The 13710-nt window shown below is 49.3% G+C and overlaps 1 protein-coding gene across 6 annotated transcripts in view; it reads left to right on the forward strand.

The window, feature by feature from the left end:
* Positions 1-7269: 7269 nt before the first annotated feature.
* The window catches only part of SYT17 (synaptotagmin 17), a 78919-nt gene continuing 72478 nt past the window's right edge, over positions 7270-13710 (forward strand). Inside the window, exons 1-3 of one of the 6 annotated variants that reach the window (XM_066382529.1) lie at positions 7270-7660; positions 11694-11716; positions 12381-12529. Coding sequence is in view for 1 of the 6 variants with exons in the window: in XM_066382528.1 (XP_066238625.1) it covers positions 7646-7660; positions 11699-11716; positions 12381-12529 (182 nt within the window). In the remaining 5 variants the exon portion in view is untranslated. The remainder of the gene's footprint in view (positions 7661-11693; positions 11717-12380; positions 12530-13710) is intronic. The other 5 variants (XM_066382531.1, XM_066382528.1, XM_066382530.1 and 2 more) reach the window with 5 other exon arrangements.

Genomic DNA, 13710 nt, shown 5'->3' on the forward strand with positions numbered 1-13710 from the left:
ATCAAAGGTCACCGGTGAGTCAACCCTCTTCAGGGTTTATGGGCATCCTCAGGCCCATCCCCGTCTCAGTGCAGTCTCCCACCCTGACCCGTTCTAATCGACAGAATAGCACTCCTGGGGCAGCCTGGCTGATGCTGATCAGCCTCCTAGGTAGGAAGTGTCTGAACGTCTCAAAGATGATGTCCTAGCCTGCCAAGGTCAAGAACAAACTCTGGACTACTTGCACCTTCTGGGAGGCCTGTCAGGAAGCAGATCCCCAGACCCCACCCCTAAACCTGTGGGCAAGGAGCCTGAGAACAGGGAGCGTAACGAGACAGCCCCCACCCCTACGTCTCCTACCCCTGCTTATATGCTCAATCAAGTTTGAGAACAACTGCCCGAGTGTGCGATACGGCTCTTTCTCTTCTAATCCTGGCCACCAACAAAAAAGGAAAACTGTTTAGGGTAAACAAAGTGCCTGGTACAGCTACTAGTAATAATAGTGACTTGTCTGTGTGTTTATACTTTGAAAATAAAAAATGGCAATAGCATTTCAGAGTACCTCCTCGGTGGCAGGTACTGTACTAAGGGATGAAGATAGATTGGCCCGTGGACTCACCTCCATGAAATAGTGGCTATTACTATCCAGTTCACGGGGGAGGGGGCTGAGTGGCACAGAGACACGTCTGAAGTCACACTGTTGGTAAGTGGCAGGCACAACAACTTAGATCCAGGCCTGGCTGACCCTGGAGGCCAGGATTTTAACCTCCACATTATTCCCTCCTCCTCCCTGACTCACATTTCCCTTCTAATTGTGAAATAAGATACAAGGTACTGTGGACACAGGTTAAGTACTGTATATGCTGGGGAAAAGAAACCACTAGTTTTGAACTATGCACTAGTGCTTCATGTGCGTTTTTCTCATTTGCCTTATCTTACAGCAGCTGTAGGAAGGAGTATTATACCCACTGTTAAAGTGAGGAAAACTGAGGCTCCCGAGGATTAAGTGAATTGCCTGAGGCCACGCAGTTATCACGTAGGTGAGGCTGCACTGGAAGCCGGATGTCTTTCTATTGAATCACACATCCCCCTCCCCCCCTTAAGGATGGAGATGAAAGGGGTTTGACACTGGATTATGTGTTTATGTCAGCCCTGGGGATTACACTTAACAGGTGGCTGCTCTTCCTATTTCCAGACCCGCTGTTTAATTAGCCCAGAGACGTCTTACTTCCCCAGTATTCAGAAACACTGCCCAGGTCTACTGGCACAGCTAAAACAGGATCTAAATGGCATGTTTGGGAAGCTGTATACTTAAAACTGACTTAGGAGACAAGCGCCGTCAGCCTGTATGGCAGAAATAGAAAGTCACCCAAACAGTTGTGCATTGCCCATAAGGATGCCAGGGACTGCTTTTGCCGGTCTGGCGCATTTTAATTATAGTAGCTGTCCTGAGGTCTGTGGTTTGCGTTGCCACCTTAAGGGTCCTGCAGAGAAAGCCATTATTATGTGCCTGCATCTGCCATCCAGAACTGGGACTTGGAGGGGAGAAGGTGAGAGGCCAGGTTCCTTACAGATGCTGTAGACTGAGATGAGCCCAGAAAACGCCACAAGGATATAACTGAAGCCTCATCTCCTGATCATTAACTCCGTCATTCTGTGTTAGGAGGGGGTGAACTCCAGGACCCTCTAATCTGCCCACCGGACATCACCACCAGGATGTTCCACTGCCATATCATCGTGGTGTATCATTTTTGTCTCCTAGACTCTCTTGTTTTAGAGAGCTCGTGCCTTCCCGTCTCTACGTGGTCCTTGTGGGATCATGGCTCATGGTGCCCACACACCTCTTGTCCCCTGGTCCAGGCAGACACACGACGCAGAGTGCTGAGTCCTCAGCGGTTGGTCCAAAGCTAGGCACATGACCCACACAGGACCAATTAGGGTTTTTGTTTGAGATTTCATAAACAGTCTCTTTTGCTTTTGGAGCAGAAACTGTTAAATGATAAGCTCAAGGGCACTAGTGGCCATTTTTCTGCCATGTGAAGCAAACTTACCCTAGGTCAGGGGGAAACCCAATGTGCAGAGAGAAGCTGTGAAAAGGTGAGACATGGAGAGAGAGCGACAGACAGTATGCATCCTCATGATATCAATAACATCTCAGCCGTGCCCGTAGGCTTTCCCGTTGGACTCCCAGTTAATGAGCCCGTAAGTTCTTTGCTCAAACTGGACTGAATTGGGTTTCTTTCAGGAACCCTAGATCAGGGGTCCCCAAACTTTTTACACAGGGGGCCATTTCACTGTCCCTCAGACTGTTGGAGGGCTAGACTATTAAAAAAAACTATGAACAAATCCCTATGCACACTGCACATATCTTATTTTAAAGTAAAAAAACAAAACGGGAACAAATACAATATTTAAAATAAAGAACAAGTAAATTTAAATCAACAAACTGACCAGTATTTCAATGGGAACTATGGGCCTTCTTTTGGCTAATGAGATGGTCAATGTCTGGTTCCATATTTGTCACTGCTAGTCATAACAAGTGATATGACGCGCTTCCGGAGCCCTGATGTGTGCGCCCCAGTCACAGGAAGTAGTACTGTAGTGAGTGACCCACGCTTTGCAGCGCCGCCACATACAGTACTCCAGGAGCACAGGGTGCGGGTGCATCCTATGCTCCTCTCACTGACCACCAATGAAATAGGTGTCCCTTCCGGAAGTGCAGTAGGGGCCGGATAAATGGCCTCAGGGGGCTGCATGTGGCCCACGGGCTGTAGTTTGGGGACCCCCTGCCCTAGGTAATACATATCTGAGACTCAATGTATTCAAACACAAAACCCCTACTCCTCTCCCAGCAAACTGCTTGCCTGTAGTTTCCCTGCCGTCCACAACCTCATCAGTGCTCATTCAGTTCTGGCCATTATTCACTGCTGTGACCTGAGCTCAGATGTGCACCACATCCTACCTGGGTTGTGGCAATGGCTTCCTGCCTCCAGGCTTGTCTGCTCCATGCCCACAAATAAACCTTCCTGCCACAATCTTTCTTTCCCAGCCTGATCCTTCCTGCTAGAGTGTGGGGTAATTTACAAGTGGGTCTGACATCTGGCCCCTCCTACCCATGAAAACTTACCCGGCACCGCCCTGTCCCTGCTCCAGCAGAACTGCTTGCAGTTCCCATGCTCACTTCTAAGCTACACACATGCTACATTCAGGGTTTCTCAGTCCTCCCTATGCCAAAGACCCCTTTCCAGCCTGTTGAAGCCTACAGACCCTATCTCAAAATAATGTTTTTTAAATCATAGAATACCTACATAAGATTATAATGAAATTATATTAATAATTACATTGCTATCTAGTTATCAAAATAGTAAAACTAATTTATAAGGTAATGTATATGCTTCTTCATTAATGCATTAAATAGAAAGAGTAAGTGGTGGGCCTAATAATAACTGTTATAATTTTCAAGTAGTAGAGAGTGTAAAAGAAATCTCAAGTTATACTGCTCACAAAAATTAGGGGATAGTTTATCGCTTCATATCCATTTTTGAAATATCCCCTAATTTTTGTGAGCAATATATTAGCAACAACTATAATGTGATATGAATATATATGATTTCTATTGGTGACAAAGTCCCAGGTAAGTACTAATGTTGCTGCCTGCATTCACAATGAAAAGAGATACTGAATTTCAGGTAGCGATTAGTGACAATGAAGATGTAACTTTTTTCTTTTCTAAGTTCATGGACTCTCTAGAATTTAGAATTCTACACATGGATACTGCCCCCACCCCCCAGTTCAGCACCACTGAACTCTAGATTAATCTCCCCCATCTTTTCTTCTTTGGGACTTAGGTTAATATTACCCTCTCTAGAGAGCCTTCTCTGACCCTAAATACACTAGGTTGGGTCCCCTCCTGTGTACCCCCACAGTCCCCTGGATCCCCCTTTATGCACCACGGATCCGACACAATTCACCAGTTTCCTGGCCTGAGGGCTTCTCCTCCAAGATCTGTGAAGGTGCCAAACAGGCCTTAGTCTGAGTCCAGGTTACACCTCAAAGCCAGACTGCAGGTCCCTGAAAAGGGCAGGGAGAGCTTGGGATGCAGAAATCTAGTCTCAGAGAGACAACTGACACTCTCCTGATGAATGTCTTAGGACTGACGTCTCATTCATTCTTACATCTGAGGCAGACGGTGCGGTGCAGCCGTGAAGAGCTGGGCCTTTACAGCTAAACAGATCTGCGCTTTCATCCTGTCCCTGTCACCTTTCCCCGTTTACCTTGGGCAACTCACTTCCCCTCAGAGCTTCAGCTTCCTCACCTGTAAAATTGCTGAGATGATCAAGTACCCACCTTGTAGGGCTCCAGTGAGGATTTAACAAGAACACCTGTGTAGTGCTCAGCCCTCGGCCCTAATAATGACTCAAGTTAGAAACATCCGTAACAGCAATTATTGCCATTTACTCTTTCAGTAAGCATTTATTAATCACCTATTGCATGCCAGGTACTTTACATACATGAAAGCATTTGATGCCCCCAGAGGTAGGTTTTATTATCCCCACTTTAAATACTCTCCCCCAGGCCCTGGCTGGGTAGCTCAGTTGGTTACAGTGTCTTCCCAAAAAGCCAAGGTTGCGGGTTTGGTCCCCACGGTCGAGGCACATACAAATATCAACTAGTGAATGCATGAATGGATGGAACAACAAATCGATGTTTTTTTCTCTCTCTGCTCTTTCCTCATTCTCTCTAAAACCAATAGCTAAAAGTAAATAAATAAAAACCTTCTCCATTGGAGGAGGGGTGCTTGGTATTCTCAGACAGTTTTAAGTATATATATATATATATATATATGATTACTATTTTTAATGTTATTCAGTTTAGAGAGAGAGAGAGAAGGGGGAGGAGCAGGAAGCATCAACTCCCATATGTGTCTTGACCAGGCAAGCCCAGGGTTTCGAACCCGTGACTTCAGCATTCCCAGATCAACGCTTTATCCACTGCACCACCACAGGTCTAACCCGAAAGATTTCATCCCATCTTTCCCCCAAGATTCTGCTCTGTGAGGCAGCCAGGTGCAGTGGCTAGGGGAGCATTCTGGCCCAGGCTGTCTTTGGACCCCAACTCCTCAGTGCTGCAAGTACTTCACCTCTTTGTCTTTTTTTCTCATCTAAGGGATGGGTTGTAACAGTGCCCACTTCACAGTTATCAGAGAATTAAAAGAGAATTTGTGTAAAAGGTTTAAAACAGTTTTTCAGGCACATAGTCTCAAAAATGTTACCCATTTGCTCTGGTCAGGTGGCTCAGTGGATAAAGCTTCCTCCTGGAGCACAGAGGCCGCAGCTCTATCCCAGGTCAGCACACTGAGGAGAAGCAATCAATGAGTACACAATTAAATGGAACAACTAAGTGAAACCGAGCTCATGTTTCTCTCGCTCCCTTTTCCTCCCCGCCCCCAACCAATGAAATTATTTTAAAAAAAAAAAAAAGCAAAAAGAAAAAGGGCCCTGGCCAATTGGTTCAGTGGTAGAGCGTCGGCCTGGCGTGCAGGAGTCCCGGGTTCGATTCCTGGCCAGGGCACACAGGAGAAGCGCCCATCTGCTTCTCCACCCCTCCCCCTCTTCTTTCTCTCTGTCTCTCTCTTCCCCTCCCTCAGCCAAGGCTCCATTGGAGCAAAGTTGGCCCCGGAGCTGAGGATGGCTCTGTGGCCTCTGCCTCAGGCGCTAGAATGGCTCTGATTGCGGCAGAGCGACGCCCCAAGATGGGCAGAGCATCGCCCCCTGGTGGGCGTGCCGGGTGGATCCCGGTTGGGCGCATGCGGGAGTCTGTCTCACTGCCTCCTCGTTTCCAACTTCGGAAAAATACACACACACAAAAAAAAAAAAAGAAAGAAAGAAAAGAAAAAGAAAACAGCCATTCTTCCTGGGTACACCTGGCAAATTCTTCCACCTCTGGCAAGTCCCCTTAGGAAACACCCATCTGAGCAGGCCCTCCTCCTCTGTGAAACCCACTTCCCACCAATCGAATCACCTCTTCCCATCAGTGCTGAAGAAACACTGTGGCTAATTACCACAACCTGGTTAGGAGTTTGGACCTGGTGGGTTCCCACAAAAGTGCGGCCAGCTGCTAGCTGTCATGCCACCCTAGAGTAGCTTTTCCCCTCTGCACCTCAGTTTCCTCATCTGTAAATTGGAAATATTACAGCACCTCTGTCATAGTTAAGAGGAGCCAAGTCAATAACAAAAGCACAGAATGAGTACCTCCTCTGGCCAGGCACTGTGCTAGAGGTACAGGAGTGAGCAAGAAAGATGAAATGAAATAATGCTTGTGAAGTGTTCAGCACAGTACCGGCCGAATTCGAGGCGTTCAGCATGTGCTACGTGCTGTGTGCTCCAAACGAAATATTATGTTACTCAAAATGGATATGGATGCTAGATTTTTACACAAAATATATAAACGCATGTAGCACATCTTTTATTACTCCCACATTTGTTTCCTCATTTATTCCTACAAAACAGCCCTTGAGAGAAGGCAGGGCAGAGATTTTATGCCATTTTCACCCATGAAAAGTCAGAGGCGCTAGGAGGTTGAAAGGTTGATTGGCAACTGGACATGGCTGGGTATTTAAAAAGAGAACCGGTGGAGGGCAATGTTCCACTTCAGATCTCTCAGTGGAGAGCCAGTTCCAGCTCTGTGGCGTTGGGGTGGGAGGAAAGGCACGAGGGAAGCTTCCAGGTCCAGGGCGCCCCAGCCACGCGGGGAAGCTGCCGGGTGGACACGCCCTGGGGCGCACGCTCGGTGGCACGGAGCTTCGAGCGGGCAGAGGCGCTCACAACTCTGGGCACGACGCTGGGTGGCGCTGCCGGGCCGCCCCGCACCAAACCTGTTGCGCCCAGGGTACAACTCGGCTAGGTTAGGGTAAAGGGGCGCTCTGCTCTCTGCGTGAGACCTCTGCGTCCCCGGCCGCATCTCCCTTGGGGCGCCCTACGCCCCACCTTACCCTGAGACACCCTTTCATTTGGCCAATGCATGCCTCACTGCAACAGTTCTAGGCGCGTCGGGTGGGGCGGGAATAAAGTTTTCCCAAGCTGGTGTGAGAAAGGGCTGGATTGGGGAGGACCCTCCCAGCTCCAGACTCCATGGCGGTCCAGACTGTGCCCCTCGGTTCCAGGGGCACCCCGGGGGCTCTGCTCTCGGTAGGTGCCAGCCCCGGCACGGACCGGATGGGCTGACCCGCGCACCGCCCTCTCCCACCCGCTTCCCATCCCCATCCCCTCCCCCGCCTCTCGCGCTCCGGCCCCAGCATCTCCAGCCCCGCCTGCGCCGGGGTCGCCGCAGTCCCCGCCGCCCCGGCTCCCTCCTCAGGCAGCCTGGCCACATCCCAGCCTGGGGGGCGCCTCGGGGGGAGCGAGGGAGGCCAGGCGGGGGCCCTGGGCACTTCGGCTCCCACAACCCGGAGGCGGCCCCGACTCCCGGAGCCGAAACGCAGGGAAAGGCAAGGACGGGGCGGCCGGCGGAGGGGCGGGCGCCGCTCATCAGCCACGCCAGTCACGTCTGGGGCCACCCGGCCGCCTTTTCTTCCTTTCCCCCTTTGCTTTCTCCCCCCTCTCCTGGTGGCGAGGGCAAAGTGGCTGTGGAGGCGCCATGCCCGGGCCGGAGTGAGTCGCGGGCGAAAATGGCGTATATCCAGGTAGGGCTGAGGCCGGGGTGGGGGGTGGGGGGGCAGGTCAGCGGTGTGCGTGGGGGACCTTACCCCCTTCGACCGTGAGCGCGTGTAAGGGAGGGCACGCGGCTGGGCTCCCACAAACTTGCCTCGGGAAAATGGGTGCCCAAGCGCAGCAACCTGTGCGTCCCAGGAGAAGAGGCTGGGGACCCCCACACCCCAGAACGAAGGGTCCCTTGCGGACTCCGCACGCGCGCCTTGGCTTCCTGGGGAGGGTATAGGGGGGTGAAGTGGACTTTTCTTCCCACTTTCCCCTCCCCCTCTCTTTGCATCCCACCCCTGGGGAGGGGCCCAGTGAGCGCGGCCCGGGGCGCCCCAGCCTCCCGGCCCGCCAGCTGCGGTTACCGTGGTGACGGCTGGGGCTAATTGGCGGGCGGAGCGAGCCGGAGGCAGCTGGTCAGGCCAGGAGGGACAAGGACGTCGTCTCTCCCGGGCACTGGGTGCTGAAGGCTGGGGGACAACCAGAGGCGTGTTGGTGGGGAGGCTGCGGCTGCTGGTGGTGGTGAGGCAGCCGATTACTTCAAACCATTGCGGTGGGATTGGGAGTTGCAGACCCCCATCATTTGGGGGAAACTCCCCCAGGAATTCTCGAGCTGAAATAATTTACAAGCATGATTTGGGAGAAGGGGGCAGCTTGATTAAGAGACCTTTCTCTTTAATATAAGACTGGAAGTGGTGACAGCTCAGCCCAAGGTCACGCAGACAGACCCTTTGAGCTGCTTGCTTTTGGGACTGGCTCCTCTGAGCCCGGCAGAGAAGCCTATAGGCTCGCACATCCAGTATGCGTCTGGGCTCACTTCTCATCTCCTCGGCCACAGTTGGGGGGCTGCTGGTCCCCTAGTTTACCTCTGGCTCACACATACCCTCATCTTGTCCTCAGACCTTTCAGTCTGCCAGGAACTCTGTGCTGTGTCACCTGTCTGGCCTCCTCATCCCTCTCCTGACTAGATTAGCTCCACTGGCTTCCCTTTCATGAAATCCCTCTGTCATCTTTTCAAGTTCATTGAAGGTCGTGTTTACACCCACTGTGTGCTGGATGTTGTTAGAGGAACTATTCAATAGTCACTCAACAAACAGTTGGGTGACCACCTTTTCTACACGTGGGTACTGGGGGCACAGCTGTGAAAACAGCATGGCCCCTCCTCTCAGAATTCTCTATCTAGTGAGACATTAAACAGGCTTCTACAGTTCTTAATGACCACTTTCAGCACAGAGAAATGGAGTGATTTGCCCAAGGCCACACAGCTGCTTAGGGGGTTGTCGTGAGATCTGGAAGTGGGCTTAATGGGGATCAGTGGAGTATTGGTGTATTTGTTGAGCATCAAGTTTGAGGGTGGCCTGGTGATGTTGGCTTAACTTCTAGAATAAGTTTGTTAAACTTTTTCTGTAAAGGGCCAGATAGTAATAACTATCTTTTTCTTTGAGGGTTGCAAGGTCTGTGTCTCAACTATTCTGTTCTGACCAGGGCACTGAACAGCCATAGACAATAGTGAATGAATGGACATGGCTGCATTTCAATAAAACTTTATGCGTAGACACTGAAATTTGAATTTCATATATTTTGTATGAGTCAAGAAGTATTAATCTTCTTTTGACTTTTTTTCAAACATTTAAAAGTGTACAAACCATTCTTAGCTGAAGTGCGGTACCAAAACAGACTGCAGGCTGGATTTCCCAAACCTGCTGTGGAATGAATGCCTGGGTGTGCTTCCATCCTGTTTCTTTCGGGCTTGAATTAATTTGCCTATGCTGGGTCAAACTCATGAACCCAGTGGACCTAGTGTGAGGAAAGAGTCACAACACATGCCTGTTAGTATCAGAGCACCCTCCCTTTCCTCTTTCTTCATCTTCCTTGGTTTCTCTTTGCTCCCTCCTGACACTTGCCTTGCACCTGGGTCTTCAGAAGGCTGGACAGTTGTTCCTGAGCAGAGACCCTGAGGTGGCCCTGTCTCTGTTCATCATAGTTTTATAAGTGATTCTCTGATCCCATTCTGAGGAAATACTTCCCCAAATGAAGACAGTGGGCATGGATTTTGAAAAAGCATCTCTTTTTCGGAAGCACTTTAAAGCACTTGATCTTGTAAGCTGTACGAGAACCTAAGTTTTTGCTGTTTTGCTCACTGCTATATTGGCCATGACCTCCCTGGTGCCTGGTAGGTTGCAATTGGTCATAACCAACCACGATTGTTCTCATAAGCCTCAGAAAGGAGGCAGATATTTGGCAGCTAGGCAACACAAGCATTTTCATAGTCAGTGTCCTTAGCTTAGTCTTTCTACTAAAAAGAAGAGGTAACTGAGGCTCAAAGTGGCCCCTTGACTTGTCCAAGTCACATGATTGGCTAGTGGTAAGGCTAGGACAACACTTCTCTATTCAGCTTTTCACATGCCCCACCCCTCCAAGCAGGTCTTGATCTGGTTTGAGTTTTACTTTTGGAGGAGTTTGTGATTAGTGCCCCAGACTGTTTTCCAAGCTGCAGCCATATCCTTACCACTTCAAGGATTCTGAATTTTTCATTAGCTATGTACCACCTGTACGGTTACTTAATATTTTTTCTATAAATGGTCTTGCATTTTTTTTTTTTTACTTTGAAAACTCATATTAAAAAAACCCTTATATGAAAGGGAAACTTTTTGTCAATACCATAATAGAAAACCAGGACCACTTGATATAAACGGAAACTGGAAGAAAGAAACACAATGAGAATAATGCCACATTCTTAGATTCTAGCTGGAATGGGCTGTCTGCAAGGCTCTGCACGAAGTCTTCTCTCTGCTTAAAAAGGAAGGGTGGCCCTGGCTGGTAGGCTCAGTGGATAGAGCATCAGCTTAGCATATGGTTCTCTCAGGTTTGATTCCATATCAGGGCACACAGGAGAAATGACCATCTGCTTCTCTCCCCCACCTCTTTTTTTCCCTTTTCCCCTCCCACAGGCAGTGGCTTGATTGATTCAAGTGTTGGCCCTGGGCACTGAGGATGCTCAGTTGGTCTGAGCCATCAGCCTCAGGTGCTTAAAATAGCTTAGTTTCAAGCACTGGCCCCAGATAGGGGTTGCTGGGTGGATCCTGGTCAGGGTGCCCATGGGAGTCTGTCTCACTATTTTCCCTCCTTTCACTTAAAAAAAAAAAAAAAAAAAAAAAAAGGAAGGGTGTGTGTGGGGAGATCAACAGAATGGTATAAAATTCAGTCTTTCTCCTCCTTGCAAGAGAATTGAAAAAGACAATAGCTTTCTCCCTCTTAGTTCAAAGTTCTGAGTTCGAGTCCCACCTCAGTTCATCTCTGGGACATGTCCCGGGCTGGGATGCGGGAGTCCTCTTAACCTACCTGGTTTACTTGGCCTACTTGTAAAGCTCTCAAGACTCTTCCCTGGAAGAGGGGAAGGAGCCTGTGTCTTGGGTACCTGTGAGAAGATGAGGTGTGGGGTGGAGCCAAAGAAGGGAGGCAGTCTGTCCCTCCTCTAAGGACCAGAGTATGGCTTTCTTTTTGGCTTCCAGTGTTTGTGGGTGGTCACATGAAGCTCCCTACCATCTCCATTGGAACAGAATTGGAAGGTAGGGCCTCCAGGAGGGCGGGGGGGGGGGGGGGGGCCAAGCCACATCCACTCGGTGCCTGCCTGTATGTTAGCTAATCATGTCTTCTTGGGTTGGCTTCATGGCTATTTCTGCATAGGAAGGTTTGCTCTTCTGAAGTGTGGCTGCATTGGATAGCATGACTGTTTATCCACCCGCTCTGATTCATAACAGCATACGGTGCAAATCAAACCGAAATGCTAAAGTTTCCCATTTATTCGGTGTTGGTTAGCCAGGAGGCTACCAGCAGCCGTGGAGATAGCAACACCTTGTTAGGAAGTCAGCTCCCTTTCCAGAATGGTAAGTGGAAGGATCCGAGGCTTTTTTTGTTTTTCTTTTTTGAGTTGCTGGAATATTGCTAAACTGGTCTTGTCTCTCTCTTTTGTCACCCCTGTCCCCTCCACCCCGTGGCTTCATCTTGGATCTCTAAAAGGGCAGTTGGAACCTTTAAACGAGGTGGGTTTAATTCAATGATTTGTTTGGTCTGGCTTCTAATTAAGAAATGCTCGCTTTTCGTTTTGGAGGCTTATGTGAGGCTGTGGGGAATATTGAATATTAAACAGTATCCGGATGTTGATAAGGGCACAGTGTCGATACCTCCCTAAGGCAGGGAGATCCCGGTGAAAAGGCATGAGTTGACAAGATAGGTTTCCTTCCCCAGCCCCTACTTATTCCTTTTGATTATCTCTGTGTACTTTCATGTCACTGAGATTATCTTTTAAAAATAAAACAAATTATTTTTGCTTTGTATTCAAGAAGACAGACTAATATTCATTGTGTCTCGGGAGCATACTGTATAGCCCTCACCATGTTGGGTATACCGCCCACATGTCAAGGAAGACGTTCCCATAAACTACAAAAGACACTACCTGCAAATGTTTTGCTCGCTATTAATGGCTCCGGGCGAGTTGGTGTTTGCCATCTTTGTGCCTGCAGTTGGTAAATAGAAATGGAAAACATTTTGTTCCAAGTGTTGACAGCGGAGACAGACCTCCTGAATGTGGTTATTTCTCACCAGGGACGGGCTGCTTGTAATTTGGGTGTTTTTCCTCTTCTTCCTCTCCACCCTTCCCATGTCCCCTCTCACCGCTCCTCCGCCCGCCTCCCCCAATGGCCTCAGGGTTTTCTTTCTAGAATCTCCGATCTGCTGCTGTGCAGATGGACTTGCCGGCACTGCTGTCAGAAGTGCTATGAGTCCAGCTGTTGCCAGTCGAGTGAGGATGAAGTTGAAATTCTGGGACCTTTTCCTGCCCAGACTCCTCCCTGGCTGTAAGTAACACTGCTCTGAACTTCCTTGAAAGCAATCTCAAGACCTTTTTTTTTTTTTTTTCCTCTGTTTCTGAAAGGGTGCTGGGGCCACGGGAAGAAGGAGTTGGGGTATGGAGTTGCGAACGGCAAAGTGCCCATCGACCTCTTTGCTGCTGATGGGGACATACTCTGTGTCTCTCATTTTGTTTGGTGAGCTGGTGAGACCAGCTGGTGGTGGGACTTCTGTTCAGCTAGTTTTACATCTTCTGAGATGTGAACTGTGTAATACCAAACATGAGGGCACTTTTAATCACGTTGCGTGTCATTCCAAACGGAAAAGGAGAACTGTGAGCATCTGTAGTCTTCAAGGGATGTCCAAATTCTAAAGGTGTCCATCCAAGTCAGTATGACAGATTGGCCTAGCACCTGACCCAGTGCCGGGCACACAGTAGGTGCTGGGTAAATGTTTGTTGCGTGGCCAGGTAGATGGAATGAGCAAACAAGTGCATCTTAGCTGGTCTGACCAAGAGCTTCAGAAATAGGGAAGCCGAAAAGCACCTCCAGGCTCCATCCTGTCCTCCAACGCTGTTTATGTTCTCTCTGGCATCTTTCATTTTATTTCCAATTCGTTCTCCTCCCGCGCCTGCATACAACATCTCCATCTGCCAGTCGCTCAGATATTTTGGGAACGCAGTTTTGAAGCTTTTCAGCCACGTGTCTGGTCCACCTCTCTGTGGTTGGGAGAGGAACGTGGCCAGAGAGTCTGCGTTGAGTCTAGAGGGTCTGAGAATCATCGAGTGCCACTTCTCACGATGCAGAGGGGAGGCCCAGAGAGGGGAGAGACCACGGAAGGCTTCACAGCCGGAGCCTCAGTGGGAGCCCAGTGCTGTCTCAGCTAACTCCTTGGGCTGAGATCCCAGAAGCCTCTGGTGTCCCATCTTTCCCTCCATGATGGGGGGTGGGGTCATGCCTCAGTCCTTCCCCTCGTTTTCTCTTCTTAGAAGCAAGTACCAAATATTTCCGTAACAAAATGGTTCTGTGTCAGGCTCTGTGAGTTGGTATTCTATTTCTTCTACTTTTTCCTAGTACTGTGACCTTGAGCAAGTTTTTGGATCTCTCTGTGCCTTGATTTTTCCTGATAAAATGGGGATGGTGTAAAGACTAGTATTTATCTCATAGGGTTGTTGTGGCGATTGCAGAAA

Source organism: Saccopteryx leptura, chromosome 4 (genome assembly GCF_036850995.1).
Source record: "Saccopteryx leptura isolate mSacLep1 chromosome 4, mSacLep1_pri_phased_curated, whole genome shotgun sequence".
Lineage (NCBI taxonomy): Eukaryota > Metazoa > Chordata > Mammalia > Chiroptera > Emballonuridae > Saccopteryx > Saccopteryx leptura.